The sequence below is a fragment of the Hyperolius riggenbachi genome, chromosome 9, assembly GCF_040937935.1.
Source record: "Hyperolius riggenbachi isolate aHypRig1 chromosome 9, aHypRig1.pri, whole genome shotgun sequence".
NCBI classification, from domain to species: Eukaryota; Metazoa; Chordata; class Amphibia; order Anura; family Hyperoliidae; genus Hyperolius; species Hyperolius riggenbachi.
In genome coordinates this window covers 293,252,988-293,270,109 of record NC_090654.1, presented here as the reverse complement: position 1 = coordinate 293,270,109, position 17,122 = coordinate 293,252,988, and the positions used below count along the sequence as shown (strand labels likewise).

Below are 17,122 nucleotides of genomic sequence, written 5' to 3'. Positions count from 1 at the left end.
TTCCAACCTGTCGGATCTGGTCGATTCTACTTTCGTTTCGATTCTCCTCATTCAAGTGAATGTAATTGATAAGAAAAGATAAGGAATCGAGAGGGGAATCGAGCAGTGAATCGAGAGTAGAATCCATCGAAAGCGAAAACGACGGCAAAAACGAACGCAAAAACGCATCGCGTATTCCCGGCATAAGGTAGCCAATAAATGGTATCATCCTGGTTCAAAACTTCTTGCTATATCCAGCAAAATCCTCCTAATTTTGGTTGCCTTGAATTGGTAAAAATAAATAAATAGCCTTTTACTTTTTGTTTGGTCCCAGCCAATGACAGACCAGGCTGAACAGCTTCATAAATAGTTTGGCAAGTAACTGCCACTTGTATGAGCCCCAGCCATGGAGTTAGCTGTATGGCCGGAGGTCTGCTTTAAAGTGTACCCGAGGTGACAGGAATATGGAGGCTGCCATATTTATTTCCTTTTAAGCAATACCAGTTGCCTGGCTGTCCTGCTGATCCTCTGCCTCTAATACTTTTAGCCGAAGCCCCTGAACAAGCATGCAGCAGATCAAGTACTCTGACTGAAGTGTGACTGCATTGGCTGCATGCTTGTTTCAGGTGTGTGATTCAGACACTACTGCAGCCAAAGAGATCAGCAGGACTGCCAGGTAACTGGTATTGTTTAAAATTAAATACATCAGCCTCCATATCCCTCTCACTTCAGGTTCCTGTTACCTTATTAAGAACATTTTTTACCATGTTTTCTTTAACATGTTGGTATTCCCACAATGCATGGAAAGTTCTGTAAACTAAACGCCAGCAGCGAATTATCCTGATTCCCTCTGACAGCGCCTGTAAACGATCATCCCTCAGATCGTGGTGTGAGAAGTTTTGTCCCTCGGATCGTGGTGTGAGAAGTTTTGTCCCTCGGATCGTGGTGTGAGAAGTTTTGTCCCTCGGGTCGCGGTGTGAGAAGTTTGCCCTTCGGATCGCGGTGTGAGAAGTTTTGTCCCTCGGATCGCGGTGTGAGAAGTTTGTCCCTTGGATCGCGGTGTGAGAAGTTTTGTCCCTCGGGTCGCGGTGTGAGAAGTTTGCCCTTCGGATCGCGGTGTGAGAAGTTTTGTCCCTCGGATCGCGGTGTGAGAAGTTTTGTCCCTCGGATCGCGGTGTGAGAAGTTTTGTCCCTCGGATCGTGGTGTGAGAAGTTTTGTCCCTCGGGTCGCGGTTTCAGAAGTTTGCCCTTCGGATCGCGGTGTGAGAAGTTTTGTCCCTCGGATCGCGGTGTGAGAAGTTTGCCCTTCGGATCGCGGTGTGAGAAGTTTTGTCCCTCGGATCGCGGTGTGAGAAGTTTGTCCCTTGGATCGCGGTGTGAGAAGTTTTGTCCCTCGGGTCGCGGTGTGAGAAGTTTGCCCTTCGGATCGCGGTGTGAGAAGTTTTGTCCCTCGGATCGCGGTGTGAGAAGTTTTGTCCCTCGGATCGCGGTGTGAGAAGTTTTGTCCCTCGGATCGTGGTGTGAGAAGTTTTGTCCCTCGGGTCGCGGTTTCAGAAGTTTGCCCTTCGGATCGCGGTGTGAGAAGTTTTGTCCCTCGGATCGCGGTGTGAGAAGTTTGTCCCTTGGATCGCGGTGTGAGAAGTTTTGTCCCTCGGATCGCGGTGTGAGAAGTTTTGTCCCTCGGATGGCGGTGTGAGAAGTTTTGTCCCTCGGATGGCGGTGTGAGAAGTTTTGTCCCTCGGATCGCGGTGTGAGAAGTTTTGTCCCTTGGATCGCGGTGTGAGAAGTTTTGTCCCTCGGATCGCGGTGTGAGAAGTTTTGTCCCTCGGATCGCGGTGTGAGAAGTTTGTCCCTTGGATCGCGGTGTGAGAAGTTTTGTCCTTCGGATCGCGGTGTGAGAAGTTTTGTCCCTCGGATCGCGGTGTGAGAAGTTTTGTCCTTCGGATGGTGGTATGAGAAGTTTTGTCCCTCGGATCGCGGTGTGAGAAGTTTTGTCCCTCGGATGGCGGTGTGAGAAGTTTTGTCCCTCGGATCGCGGTGTGAGAAGTTTTGTCCTTCGGATCGCGGTGTGAGAAGTTTTGTCCCTTGGATCGCGGTGTGAGAAGTTTTGTCCCTCGGATCGCGGTGTGAGAAGTTTTGTCCCTCGGATCGCGGTGTGAGAAGTTTTGTCCCTCGGATCGCGGTGTGAGAAGTTTTGTCCCTCGGATCGCGGTGTGAGAAGTTTTGTCCCTCGGATCGCGGTGTGAGAAGTTTTGTCCCTCGGATCGCGGTGTGAGAAGTTTTGTCCCTCGGATCGCAGCGTGAGAAGTATTGTCCCTCGGATCACAGTGTGAGAAGTTTGGTCCTTCGGATCGCGGTGTGAGAAGTTTTGTCCTTCGGATCGCGGTGTGAGAAGTTTGTCCCTCGGATCGCAGTGTGAGAAGTTTGTCCCTCGGATCGCAGTGTGAGAAGTTTTGTCCCTCGGATTGCGGTGTGAGGAGTTTTGTCCTTCGGATCGCGGTGTGAGAAGTTTGTCCCTCGGATCGCAGTGTGAGAAGTTTGTCCCTCGGATCGCGGTGTGAGAAGTTTGTCCCTCGGATCGCGGTGTGAGAAGTTTGTCCCTCGGATGGCGGTGTGAGAAGTTTGTCCTTCGGATCGCGGTGTGAGAAGTTTGTCCCTCGGATCGCGGTGTGAGAAGTTTTGTCCCTCGGATCGCGGTCTGAGAAGTTTTGTCCCTCGGATCGCGGTGTGAGAAGTTTGTCCTTCGGATCGCGGTGTGAGAAGTTGTTTGCGAACACTGAACAGATGTTACGAGCACTGGCGTTTTGTACAATGTGCGTTCCCAGCACGCTTCATAAAATCGTTGGTTTAGGCCCCGGTCTTCACACATCATCACGGCCGAAGTGCTGCAGTTTTTCCTGGAAACCCGTACCATGTCATTATACACAATAATTGAGGGGGAAAGCAGCGTAGGGCTTTTTATATAAGAGGTAGTTGGCCTGGAGGGGTATATTGTGTCTTCCGTAGGAAATATTCCATATTGACTTCGCTATGAGTAATCTATTCGCTGAGATCACGCGCCTCTCTAAGTGGCTTTCTGACAGAAAACGGTTTGCAGCTTATCGTTTATATACAGCGGCGCTATATGAGCCCTTCACACTCCACTGGGTATTGTGCTGCAGTCCCATACCCCTGGCTTATTACACTTATTTATTTCTTATCTCATTGTGCTTCTTAGAAAAAGGCTGGCAGCGGCTGCCTGTACTGCTGGTTAAAGGACAACTGAAGTGTATGGACGCTGCCATATTTATTTCCTGTTAAACAATACTAGTTGCCTGGCAGTCCTGCGGATCTATGGCTACAGTAGTGTCTGAATCACACACCTGAAACAAGCATGCAGCTAATCTTCAGGTTCCCTTTGAATAACTCGCCTAGGCAATCCTTCCTAAACAAATGCTGAATGGATAAACATTAGGTCATCTCCAATGAAAACTGAATGTCAAAGTGATCAGTAGTATTAAGACAAGATTGTCAATTCACTAAACTCCATTAAAATCGCTGTCTGCAGAGACCATTTTAGCATCGTTTACGCTAGCAACATAATGGCCTCAATTCTGAATGTGGTAAATTAGGTAATAAAATGTGCAGTATTTTGCGTTATTTTGTCGAAAATCAGAGTTCTCATTGAAAATAGGATCAATTATTTACCTACAACATACTTTCCACCCTAGGCAAGGCAGTATATTTGGAGTTCCCCTGTGGTCTTTTTGGTAAGCTGAAGTGGAGAGAGCTCAGAGAAGTGACAGGTGCGCCCCTTGCCACCCACTAGGCCCCAGGCACCTGCCTAGGTTGTCTTGTGGATGATCCTGCTTTGGCAGGCGAGCAAAACATTTGGATCTGGGCTGTATACATTCACAATATAGACCTAGAAATGACAAGAATCCTGATATAATAATGAATTCCATGACTCAGCAGATGAGTACGTGAAACGCAAGGCTGACATCCCCTCGGGCGAATCTCACACATCTCCTAGAATCTCCCTGCTTATCAGGTGCCCAATCGGCTGCAGCAGAAGATCTGAACCTAACAATAATCTACCTGCTTATCAGGTGCTCAATCGGCTGCAGCAAATGATCTGAACCTCATGAGAATCCTCCTGCTTATCAGGTGCTCAATTGGCTGCAATAAATGATATGAACCTCATGAGAATCTCCCTGCTTATCAGGTGCTCTATCAGCTGCAGCAAATGATTTGAACCAGGAGAATTCCCCTGCTTATCAGGTGCTCAATCATCTTTAGCTGTAGATCTGAACCTCACATCTTCCTTCTAATCGCTCCGGAAGACAATTTCCATATCTGCACAGAGCTGGCAGAACATGAGAGAGGAACTTAACAAAACAAAAAGTTCTTTACTGCTGCCTTCATCCCAACATGACTGGACAGGACCGGCAGCGCTGATCACTGGGGTTTCTTTGAAGTCAGAGTTAATATTTTAATATCTGTGCGGCCCATAGAGATGTGTACATTCACATGAGGCGTCATCTCACGGCTCCCCAATGTCTGTGTTCTGGGTTCTCCTGTCTCCATTATGTCGCCTAAATGCCAACAGCAAGGAAATAATGGAATTCCTTCAGGTGGGTTTTCACAATTGCTGGGAGTTTTGGTAACCCAGCGGCTCAGGGATCAGTTGGCTAGAGAAGTAACCAAGCAGCTGGGAGTGACCCAAACCACTAGGAAGCTACAGGGGACTAAAACAGACCAAAAAGTCCTCCTACTGAAAAGCAATGCTTGGAGTGATTTGCTAGAAGGAACTTGCAATAATTCAGCTTTAAGTGTGTAACTGTGGTTACCCACAATGCACCGCTACAGAATATGCAAATGATCTCTTTATGCTCCTGAAACCAGGCTTGCATCCAGAACTGCTGGTGTATAGCAAGGTAACATTTTAATGTCTTATAATATGATACAGCTTATACATTTTACAGAGCCACATCAACTCTACATGCAGCATGTTGGGTTGATGGGGGAGATTTATCAACGTGTTACCAACAGTTTTTTCTTCTTAATCTGTTCTAAGGCCTCGTTCACATCTAGTTAGCGCAGGCGGCCGTGCGATCAGAACGCAACGCGTAAGTTCGCACGCCGTCTGTGCCGCTGCCCGCTGTGCTGCTGATCCAATCCATTGGCAGTGATGGGATCAGCTCTGCGCTTGCGGGCCAAATGCAGACAGCAGTACGCAAGCGCTTCCCAGCGCATCGGACTGCTGCACAGCGCAGTAGATGTGAACGGTAGAAAGGCTGTCTATGCCCTTCTGCCGTTCCTGCGTTTCAGCACATCATACGCGCTTCCATATCTGCACGGAAGCGCGTATGATGTGAACGAGGCCTAACCAGCAGGGAGAACAGTTCTGCATGATAATAATAAGATTCTTAAATCCTAGGTAATAGTGGGAGTTTAGCAGGAATTTCTAGAACTGCACTACAGTTAAGAAAAGAAAGTGCAGATCTATCCCTAAACTGTTGCAGATTAAGAAGTGCTTAATAGCAGTTCTACAGATAGTGCAGCAGTGCAGGATAGGCATGATTTGTGAAGTGCTCCTCCCCCTCACTCAGAGCCTGCTGACAGCAGATGTGTTGGTTACCTCAGCAACAGCAATTCCCCTCACACACTGCACTGTCTGAGACACCTTCCTAGCTTCTCCTATTTTACAACAGTTTTAGAAGAAATCTGCACTATCTAATGATTTCTTAATATGTCTGAGGCAGTTCTGCACGGATTTCTAAAAACCTACCAATATTTTGTCTCAGACACTCTTGATAAATGCCCCCCAGACAGCGCTGTATAATCTACACACTGATCCGCTGTGCAGCAGTGTACTGTCACAAAGCACTGCTGGGTGAATGGGGCAAGGAAGGGGCCATGTGTTAGTGGGAAGCTTAGCATGTGTACGAGGTTTTAGGCCTCATTCACACTACACAGCGCATGCACTAATGTGATTTCCTGCACGTGTTCCCAGCGTATGGCATGCATGCCGCGTGTAGACGTCAGCAGATGCAACTCACGCGATCCCGTCAGGAAAACGTGTGCGCCGTTATGTTACATCACAAGCCCGAGACGGTACAGTTATACTGTGTATGGTAACATGAAAGTATATGGACGGGTACAGGCTGGGATAAATGCAGGCTAATAATTATAGTAACATTTATACTCCTGTCAGACCCAATGCACTTGAGAGCTGCAGCCACTAAACACGCTCAATAGGCAATCCTGCGGTATTAGGGAGTCTTGCCCAATGACTCCTTACTAAATATGTCCTGACACTAGGATGGGTAGGGGCTGGGACAGGTACAAGGTAAGACAGATCTGGGATGGGTACAGGCTGCAATATACACAGAGTAGCTATAAGATTACAACAGATAACAGTGGGGGATATAGCTTGCAGTGCCTCCCTCTGACCTGGCCATTTATAAAGGAGCAAAAGCAGAACCTGGTGTCAGGCAGGTGGAGAGAGACCACTCATGCAGCATTCTGAGGATCAAAATGTCAGGCTATGATGAAAGCAATTTCTAATAATATGAATAGGCTATTGGACATCACCCGGGTTACATAGGAAAGCGATACTATCCTATTTCCTGTGATGGGAGATATACTGTATTTCTGTCACTGAAGCGATGCAGACAGTCTGGCCTGGCACAGATTAATGCTGACTTACTGATCTGCGTGATGTATAAACGTTTTACGTGAGTTTCAGGATATCCTGTCTGGAGGAGGCATGAATCATGTGGACTGACTCACAGACCATCATTAAAGCAAATGTTTATTTAATGTACACATGAAGTGGATTAATAGTTAAAAAAAAAAAAAAAAAAAAAAAAGGCTTCCAGAGGCTTCCCTGATTGTCCCCGAATCCTCCTTCCATCGCTGGGCGCCTGTGAACATATTTAACAAGCGCCTGCCCAACATGTACTTGTGGTGGTGCTGTTATCTGTGTAAGAGAGTGTGCATACTGCGCCGGCGCCAGATTTGTACTTTCCGGGGCCCTAGGTTGGCTGTCAGTCGATCTGACAGTAAATCTGAGCATAAGCTCAGGTGTACTTTACACAGTGACAATTTAGCATGCTCTTTGCAGTGTAAAAATCCTTTCCATCAGCAACAATACGTATCATTAACATTGCTACACATACAAATCTTTATGTTAAAGGGACTTAAAATGAAGAATTTAGCCATAGTGCCCCTTTAAGACAGATCTTAAAATCAGCCAGCAGGAAGTTTTGTACCGGAATAACACTTTTTATTGGCTAACCCAAAAAAAACAGTGAGCCTTTGGCTAATGAGCCGTCTTCAGACTTTGTTCCTGTATACAAGATGTTAGGAGACACAGCTATATATACAGTCAGCAGGAGATGCATACATTGTTTTGTAAATATAAATAAATGTAACAGTTGTCATTCTGGTTCAAAACATCCTGCTTTCACTGATGGCTAGCACTGTACAATGCTTTGCTGCTTCTAAAAAAAATGTCAGGAAAGAGTTAAACTGTAGCACAAAGAATGTTGCTGTCATTCTCTAGTAGAGAAAAAAAAACAAGCCATAAATGTAACAGATCTGAGGTCTTTAACAGCACTGACCTACTAGTAATAAACTAACATCAGTCAGGTAATTCCTGCCCGTGAATGCGTGCTGCATGAAAAAACTAATCGGAACTCAAGAGTTCTGCTACTTGAGCCCATATATTTTTCTTCTCACAGCAGATTGTTTGTCCCCTCTCGTCATACAGGTGACAGCAGATGCTGACTGTCATCACACACACTTTGCACAAGTGAGAGAGATGCAAGGATCTCTGGAATTCAGGCAGACCAGAGCAAAGCAGGGGAGATGATTTACTTTGACATGTGACCTCTTATCTCTCCAAGTCCTGCGCCCTGTTGATTTTTAACTCCCTAGGCCATGGCCTCTGTGGCCTTCCCAGAAATCCGGCCCTTTACCGCGCATACATGGACCGTACTCGTGCAATTACTACACATGCATGGACCAGATCATGCAAGAGAGCATGCATACTGTGCATGTATGGACTGTATTCCTGCAAGAGCAGTATGGAGTTGGTGCCTGTGGGTGTGTTCGACAATGAATAATCGTTCTATCGAGTGTTCCGTCCATCAGCATTTTGGATCGATTCTTTTAGTCTTATTGGATTGCCTATCATTTTCCACTCCTTCGGTGGGCCTAAATGATTGTTTCCGATCAATCGCTTCCAATTGATAAAAAAAATCAATTTTGTGCAGTACTGGTCTTAAAATCGATCGCTTTATCGATTGGATGCAGATTGGACATGTTACAAATAATCGAATGACGAGAAATTTTCCATAGATCTGGCGTGGAAATTGTATGGTGTGTACCAGGCGTTGTGTATGCCTGGTGTTATTCTACGATAGCTTCATTAATTATTCAGGGGCTGTGATAGGCCGAGCTTACAGGCGAATCCATAAATAGCGTGTTTTCTGTCTCCGGCGTGTAATCCATACGCGGATCAATGTATGAGCGATCGCTGAGGGATTCCGCTTGCCGGAAAGCCAATGAATGAATTGACTGCGGCGGAGCTGCGAATTAATGAGCGCGATATTCTCAGACATTATTAATAACCTCCTCTCCATCTCTCTGACAGCGATGATCCAGTAACGGCGAGGAAGCGTCCGCCTGTATGTGGATGACAACGATGGCCTCTGAGCGGTCGCTGAGCTCCAGAGACTGCGGAGCAGCACACTGACCCCCCTCCGCCCTCGCAGGACAAAGATGAGCAAGCTCAACTTCCAGAACAACAGAGCCATGCAGGACCGGCGCAGTGTCTGCGTCTTCCTCCCCAACGACGACAGCCTGAGCATCATCGTCAGTGTGAGTATCCCCTGCTGACCGGCGCCCCCCGCCTCTGCAGACATGCACTGCAACTTCACAAACCAGATAGGGGCTGTGGGCTTGCTCTTAAAGGGACCCTAAACTGAGAAGGATATGGCTTTTTCCTTTTAAATAATACCACTTGCCTGACTCTCCTGCTGATCCTGTGTCTCTAATACTTTTACCCACAGCCCCTGAACAAGCATGCAGATCAGGTGCTCTGACTGAAGTCAGACTGGATTAGCTGCATGCTTGTTTCTGGTGTGTAATTCAGCCACTACTGCAGCCAAAGAGATCAGCAGGACTGACAGGCAACTGGTGTTGTTTAAAAGGAAACATCCATATCACTCTCAGTTTAGGTTCCCTTTAACCTGAATCCGTTTGTAAGTTAGAACACTGCTCCACATCTGTCCCCCCTTTGCCTCCAGTGTCCCCCCCTGTTCTCCTGTGCCTCCTCTGTGCCTCCTCTGTGTCCCCCTCTGTTCCCATGTACCCCCAGTGTCCCCCTATGTGCCTCCTCTGTCTCCCGCTGTGCTTTCCATGTCCCCTTCTGTGCCTCCAGTGTCCCCCTCTGTTCCCATGTGCCTCCAGTGTCCCCATCTGTTGTCCTGTGCCTCCTCTGTGCCTTCCACTGTGTCCCCTTGTGCTTTCCTTGTCCCCATCTTTGCCATCCCTGGTCTCCTGTGCCTCCAGAGTCCCCCTCTGTTCCTATGTACCCCCAGTGTCCCCCTATGTCCTCCTCTGTGTCCCCCTGTGCTTTCCATGTCCCTGTCTTTGCCATCTCTGTTCAGTTGCACTTGAAAAAGGGCAAGTAACCTGAAACGTTGTGCTTTCTTGTTGCTGTATCACCGCTTTTGAATGAAAAGGTGAAAATTGGTCCAGAAGGGTTGAGTCCAGATTGGATTGTATGTGTATGGACTTTATTGCATTGGATGCGTGATGTACCTGCTAACTTAGTCTGTGACTCCGCAGGATACATTGCATACAGTCTGAGGCCCGTGGACTTTCCATTGTTTGAGTACTATGGAGGCTGCCATATTTATTTCCTTTTAACCAATACCAGTTGCCTGGCAGCCCTGCTGATCTATTTGGCTGCAGTAGTGTCTGAATCACACCAGAAACAAGCATGCAGCTAATCTTGTCATCTGATCTGCTGCATGCCTGTTCAGGGTCTATGGCTAAAAGTATTAGAGGCAGAGAATCAGCAGGGCAGCCAGGAAACAGGTATTTCTTAAAAGGAAATAAATATGGCAGCCTCCCTATACATCTTGTTACAGTTGTCCTTTAAAGAGAACCTGTACTGAGTAAAAATATGTAAAATAAACACACAAGGTAACTTCAAATGAACATTACATAGTTACCTTGCCATCAGTTCCTCTCAGAAGCTCACCATTTTCTTCCGACAATAATCCCTTCCAGTTCTAACAACATTTTGTCAGATCTGAAATATATCAGTTGCTGTCAGTTACAGCTGAGAGGAAAACTGATGTGCCAGGTAATGTCCATGTTTCCCCATGGCTCAAGTGGGCAATGTTACAGTTTAACTGTGTGCTGACCAGGAAGCTGTTATGGTGTAATGGCCATTTTCAAAATGGAGGACAGAGAATTCCATTGATCACGGTGGACAAACAGGACGCAGGAGAGGAGAAAGAGATTGATGAGTAGACTACATAGAAGGTAAGTATGACTTGTGTATGTTTATTTTGACTTTTAATTTTCAATTCAGGTTTTCTTTAAGTTGTGCATACATATCGCTGGGTCATTCATGGGGAACAGGTAGTCATTTCCCTCCCAGGCAGCGTTTCCTCTGCAGATTAATGTTCAGTGGCAGCTACACATAAATACTGCCAGGAGCTCTCGATATTAAAGCAAGCCAGAGGCAGATACAGGGGAACATTCCACACCAGTATATGTACGTTACCACGCCAACGCTCTATTTATTAATAACGCTGACTATGGCGATCTGACATCACGCCTGATGAGCAGGTTTGTACATATCTGCGCGCGTGCCTGCGTCTCTCCGCACATGCGCAACACGCTAAAATTATCATTATTACATTCTTACGCGCTAGGAGCCACGATATTACATTATTTTTATTAGTTTTCTTCTTGTTTGAACCTGTTATCAAACTTCAAGATCCCACATCCGTGTTAAATATAAAACCATAGCTGAAAATGACAGAAGAGACATTCATCATTTAAGAATGAAATAATTAGGAGTTTAAGGAATAAATTAGGAATTAAAGGAACGCTATCGAGAAAAAATGGACAACTTAAAATACATGAAAACCCATAAGTAAAAAGTAAATTTCTCCCAGAGTAAAGTGAGCCATAAATTACTTCTCTCCTATGTTGCTGTCACTTACAGTAGGTAGTAGAAATCTGACAGAACTGACCGGTTTTGGACACGCCCATCTCCTTATGGGGGATTCTCAGGGTTTTCTTCATTTTCAAAAGCCCTCAGTTGGCTCGATTCACTAAAGGCTTGTAAAGGCTTTTCATGTGCAAACTTGGGTGCTAAGTAGTTTGCACGTGCAAAGCGGCTTTTCACTGCCGTGCTAACACTTAGCACCCTTTACTGAATGGAGCCCAGTGAATGGCAGTTGCTCAGTCCAACTGCCAGAATAGTATGCAAACAGGTAGGGGGAGGCTGGCCAGCATCTTTGTATACATCCTTTCCAGGGAGTATGTTTGTAAAGAATAAATGAAACCTGGGGAAACCCCCATGAAGAGATGGACTAGTCGAAAACCTCTCAGTTGTGTCAGGTTTCTACTCCCTACTGTAAGTGACAGCAACATAGGATAAAAGTAACTCATGGCTCATTTTACTCTGGGAGAAACGTACTTCTTATCTGTATGTTTACATATATTTTACCATTTTTCGAGATAGTGGTCCTTTAAACATTTAAACATTTGATGATCAAAATGTCTAAAACAGGCATTTCTGTGTAAAGTATATCTTAGTACACACATCCAATTCTGATTGGCCAATGTTCCCACTTTCGTGTAATATGAGAGCTAATCTGCACAATCTGTGTATGGTAGGCTCGTGAATGCTTTGAACAGATCATGTAGTTTAGCTCTCATAATAAACGGAAGAGGTAAAATTGGCCAATCAAGATTTGGATGTGTGTACGCAGCTTTAGATCTTCCCTGAAAAATACACAAAGCAGAATCAGGTGCTCTGTGCTGGCAATCCCTGCATCTAAAGTCTGGGTTATATCAGGATGTAGCGGTGGCTGCTGAGCAGTCAGTGAATGTGAGATCTTCTGTTTTCCTGTTTCCTGTCGGTCCTGAGCAGCTGTGTGTGTGTTGCAGGTGAAGGCTCTGTGTCAGGAGCTGCTGGACCAGGTCTGTGACCTCCTGCGACTGAAGGATTGCCACCTCTTCGGGCTCAGCGTCATTCAGAGTAAGTATTAGTATTATTTATATAGCACTGACATCTTCTGCAGCACATTACAGAGTACATAGTCATGTCACTGACTGTCCTCAGAGGAGCTCACACTCTAATCTTACCATAGTCATAGTCTAATGTCCTACCATATTATTATTATGTATTTATATAGCACTGACATCTCCTGCAGCACATTACAGAGTACACAGCCATGTCCCTGACTGTCCTCAGAGGAGCTCACAATCTAATCCCATCATAGTTATAGTCTAATGTCCTACCATATTATTATTATGTATTTATATAGCACTAACATCTGCAGCACATTACAGAGTACATAGTCATGTCACTGACTGTCCTCAGAGGAGCTCACACTCTTATCCTACCATAGTCATAGTGTAATGTCCTACCATATTATTATTATGTATTTATATAGCACTGACATCTCCTGCAGCACATTACAGAGTACATAGTCATGTCACTGACTGTCCTCAGAGGAGCTCACATTCTAATCCTACCATAGTCATAGTCTAATGTCCTACCATATTATTATTATGTATTTATATAGCACTGACATCTTCTGCAGCACATTACAGAGTACATAGTCATGTCACTGACTGTCCTCAGAGGAGCTCACATTCTAATCCTACCATAGTCATAATCTAATGTCCTACCATATTATTATTATGTATTTATATAGCACTGACATCTCCTGCAGCACATTACAGAGTACATAGTCATGTCACTTACTGTCCTCAGAGGAGCTCACACTCTAATCCTACCATAGTCATAGTATAATGTCCTACCATATTATTATTATGTATTTATATAGCACTGACCTCTTCTGCAGCACATTACAGAGTACATAGTCATGTCACTGACTGTCCTCAGAGGAGCTCACAATCTAATCCTGCCATAGTCATAGTGTAATGTCCTACCATATTATTATTATGTATTTATATAGCACTGACATTTTCTGCAGCACATTACAGAGTATAGAGTCATGTCACTGACTGTCCTCAGAGGAGCTCACAATCTAATCCTACCATAGTCATAGTCTAATGTCCTACCATATTATTATTATTATGTATTTATATAGCACTGACATCTCCTGCAGCACATTCCAGAGTACATAGTCATGTCACTGACTGTCCTCAGAGGAGCTCACAATCTAATTATACCAGTCATAGTCTAATGTCCTATCATATTATTATTATGTATTTATATAGCACTGACATCTCCTGCAGCACTGTACAGAGTACATAGTCATGTCACTGACTGTCCTCAGAGGAGCTCACACTCTAATCCTACCATAGTCATAGTGTAATGTCCTACCATATTATTATTATGTGTTTATATAGCACTGACATCTTCTGCAGCACATTACAGAGTACATAGTCATGTCACTGACTGTCCTCAGAGGAGCTCACAGTCTAATCCTACCATAGTCATAGTCTAATGTCCTACCATATTATTATTATTATGTATTTATATAGCACTGACATCTCCTGCAGCACATTACAGAGTACATAGTCATGTCACTGACTGTCCTCAGATGAGCTCACAATCTAATTATACCAGTCATAGTCTAATGTCCTACCATATTATTATTATGTATTTATATAGCACTGACATCTTCTGCAGCACATTACAGAGCACATATTTATGTCACTGAATGTCCTTAGAGGAGCTCACAATCTAATCCTACCATAGTCACAGTCTAATGTCCTACCATAATATTATTATGTATTTATATAGCACTGACATCTCCTGCAGCACTTTACAGAGTACATAGTCATGTCACTGACTGTCCTCAGAGGAGCTCACACTCTAATCCTACCATAGTCATAGTCTAATGTCCTGCCATATTATTATTATGTATTTATATAGCACGACATCTCCTGCAGCACTTTACAGAGTACATAGTCATGTCACTGACTGTCCTCAGAGGGGCTCACAATCTAATCCTACCATAGTCATAGTCTTATGTCCTTCCATATTATTATTATGTATTTATATAGCACTGGCATCTTCTGGAGCACATTACAGAGTACATAGTCATGTTACTGACTGTCCTCAGAGGGGCTCACAATCTAATCCCTGTCATAGTCCTATGTTTATGTATGTCTGTATCGTGTAGTGTATGTATCATAGCCTAGGGCCGATTCAGGGGAAAGCCAATGGAGTTATCTGTATGTTTTGGGGATGGGGAGGAAACCGGAGTGCCCAGAGGAAACCCACACTGACACAGAGAGAACATACAGACTCCATGCAGATAGTGCCCCGACTGGGATTTGACACGGGTGATGCAGCTCTGCCACGTGGCAAGGAAAGTAACTGGTGAGCCAACCGCCCAGCCCCACTTGCCCACCTTCCAATCATATCCTTCTTACTGCTGGCCACTGCTAAGACCCAACTTATACTGTTTCCTCTGGATAGTGCTGGTTGTGTAATGGTTAAGGACTCTGCCTCTGACACAGAAGACCTGCGTTCAAATCTTGGCTCCTCCTGTTCAGTAAGCCAGCACCTATTTCAGTAGGAGACCTTGGTCTCTCTAACACTGCTACTGCCTATAGAGCATGTCCTAGGGGATGGCGGACTCAAAGCGCCAGAACAGAACACGCTCTATAGGCAGTAGCAGTAGCATTTATAAATGTTAATTTTCTTCTTTCTAGGCTAGCTTTGTTGTGCTGCTCTCTCTTCCTATTACATGTGCAGCCCCTTCTTTCATGTGCAGCCCCTTTTTTTCATAGGGTATGTTCGCACTACACGCATTGTGTTCCGCTGGGTCGCGTTGTTTTGCTAAACTCACTGTCCATACGATGAAATAGTCATCTTTAGTTCTTTACCCCTCTGTCTTGCACTTTATCCTCAGGCCTGCTCTACACGGCATTCCTGGACAACGTGTGAAACGTGCCGGTTATAAAGCAGAGAGGGGAATGGGGTGTTTTTGTTTTCCACAACTGTTCTCCACATTTCAAGGGCGGATCTCCAAATCCAACTTGTGACTGCATTTATGATCAACAATTATCTTATCATAAGATTGATCCAAGTCAGGATAGAAGGCGGATCTATCTGAGATGAGAATCTGTTTTGTCACCTGTGCAGTAAAGTGTGTGCGGGGGAGACTGACAGCGCCCAATCGCCTGGGCTGTAGAGATAATTACTACTCTCTGCCTTCTCAGCACCCAGGTCTCTCCCCACCAGTCTGAACAAGCCTGGATCCCGCCTGACCCTCTCTTACACTCCATACAAATCTCTGGGCTGCTTTTCCTGCCCCGCTGCCTCCTCGGTCGCGTTTGTTTTCTTTTTCTTTTTTGGTTTTATAGGAATTTTGTCAGTTAGGCCCTGTTTACACAGTTGCTCTGTTATAACTGAAAGAAAACTGATTTTTAAAGTAAGTGTTTTCCTATGGCACCTTTCACACTTAACGCGTTTTAACTGAAATATATTTCACAATGCACTGCTATGCAAAAAACGCGTACCAACTGATTACGTGTAAATGGGGCCTTAGAGCATTTTCAGATAAACATGCAAGTCTGACTCTCAGATGAGTGTAAATTAAAAGTTTCACTTTTGGAGCCAAATTTTTCAAATAGAAAAATAGCTTAGCCCTTCAATTCACCTTTTCTCCCAAGTTCCCTTCTAGATCAGGGGCCAGGAACCTTTTTGGCTGAGAGAGCCATGAATGCCACATATTTTAAATTCTGTGAGAGCCATGCCATATGTTTCAAAGGCTGGTTCAGACGGGCGTTTTTGTGGCGTTTAACGCAGCGTTTCAGACGCCGCGTTTTTTGGGATTTACTGCCATCCCATGCAAGCGAATGGGAGCGTTTAGAGCTGGCTTTTGCAGGCTTTCATGAAAGCCTGGCGGTAGATCCTCGTCTCGAAACATGCTGCTTTCAGAAGCGGTAAACGCCAGGAAACAATAGCAGAGACCAGAACTGCTAGCCTTGAACACTTCCCAAAAGCCTTCAAAAGCTAGCTTTTAAACACTGGCGTTTGAATGTAATGCCAAGCGAAAGCTCAGCAGACGCCCGTGTGAACCAGCCCTTAATTAGAGTGACCAGACGTCCCGGATTGCCCGGGACGCGCCCGGATTCGGGGTCCGCTGTCCCAGGCTGCATGAGGTCCCAGGAAACGTCCTGCTTTCAGCAGCGGGACGTCCCGGCCTCGGGACTCTGGCCACTCTATCCTCATGAACTGGCAGCGGCGTCTATAGACGCCCTGCCAGTTCATTGCCCGCAGCCCCGCTCCAGCCTCCTTAGTCTTCCGGTGTCTGTTCCGACACCGGCAGGCAAGCAGGGCTACGGCAAGATGGCTGCCGAAGCCCTGTACTGGAGACTATTTGTGTCTCCAGTACAGGGCTTCGGGCGCCATCTTGCCATAGCCCTGTCAGCGCGGGAGACGAGCATGAGGAAGGTGGTACCGGGAGCAGCGCGCCAGAGGCCGGAGACTTCTGCCAGGTGAGTAAATGCTTTCTTTTCCAGGTGAAATGTTTGCCCGCATTGCGTTTCTTTTCTGGTGAAATGTTTGCCCGCATTGCGTTTCTTTTCTGGGGAAATGTTTGCCCGCGTTGCGTTTCTTTTCTGGGGAAATGTTTGCCCGCATTGCGTTTCTTTTCTGGGGAAAGGTTTGCCCGCGTTGCGTTTCTTTTCTGGGGAAATGTTTGCCCGCATTGCGTTTCTTTTCTGGGGAAATGTTTGCCCGCATTGCGTTTATTTTCTGGTGAAATGTTTGCCCGCATTGCGTTTATTTTCTGGTGAAATGTTTGCCCGCATTGTGTTTATTTTCTGGTGAAATGTTTGCCTGCATTGCGTTAATTTTCTGCTGAAATGTTTGCCCGCATTGCGTTTCTTTTCTGGTGAAATTTTTGCCCGCATT

At 45.5% G+C, this 17,122-nt stretch overlaps 1 protein-coding gene across 3 annotated transcripts in view; it reads left to right on the top strand.

Annotated features, from left to right (window-relative positions):
- Positions 1 to 17,122, top strand: part of FRMD6 (FERM domain containing 6) — a 331,867-nt gene that overhangs the window by 273,926 nt on the left and 40,819 nt on the right. For all 3 annotated transcript variants that reach the window (XM_068254762.1, XM_068254763.1, XM_068254764.1), the window contains 2 exons: positions 8,621 to 8,847; positions 12,166 to 12,256. In XM_068254762.1, coding sequence (XP_068110863.1) covers positions 8,749 to 8,847; positions 12,166 to 12,256 — 190 coding nt within the window. In that variant the 5' untranslated portion in view covers positions 8,621 to 8,748. The remainder of the gene's footprint in view (positions 1 to 8,620; positions 8,848 to 12,165; positions 12,257 to 17,122) is intronic.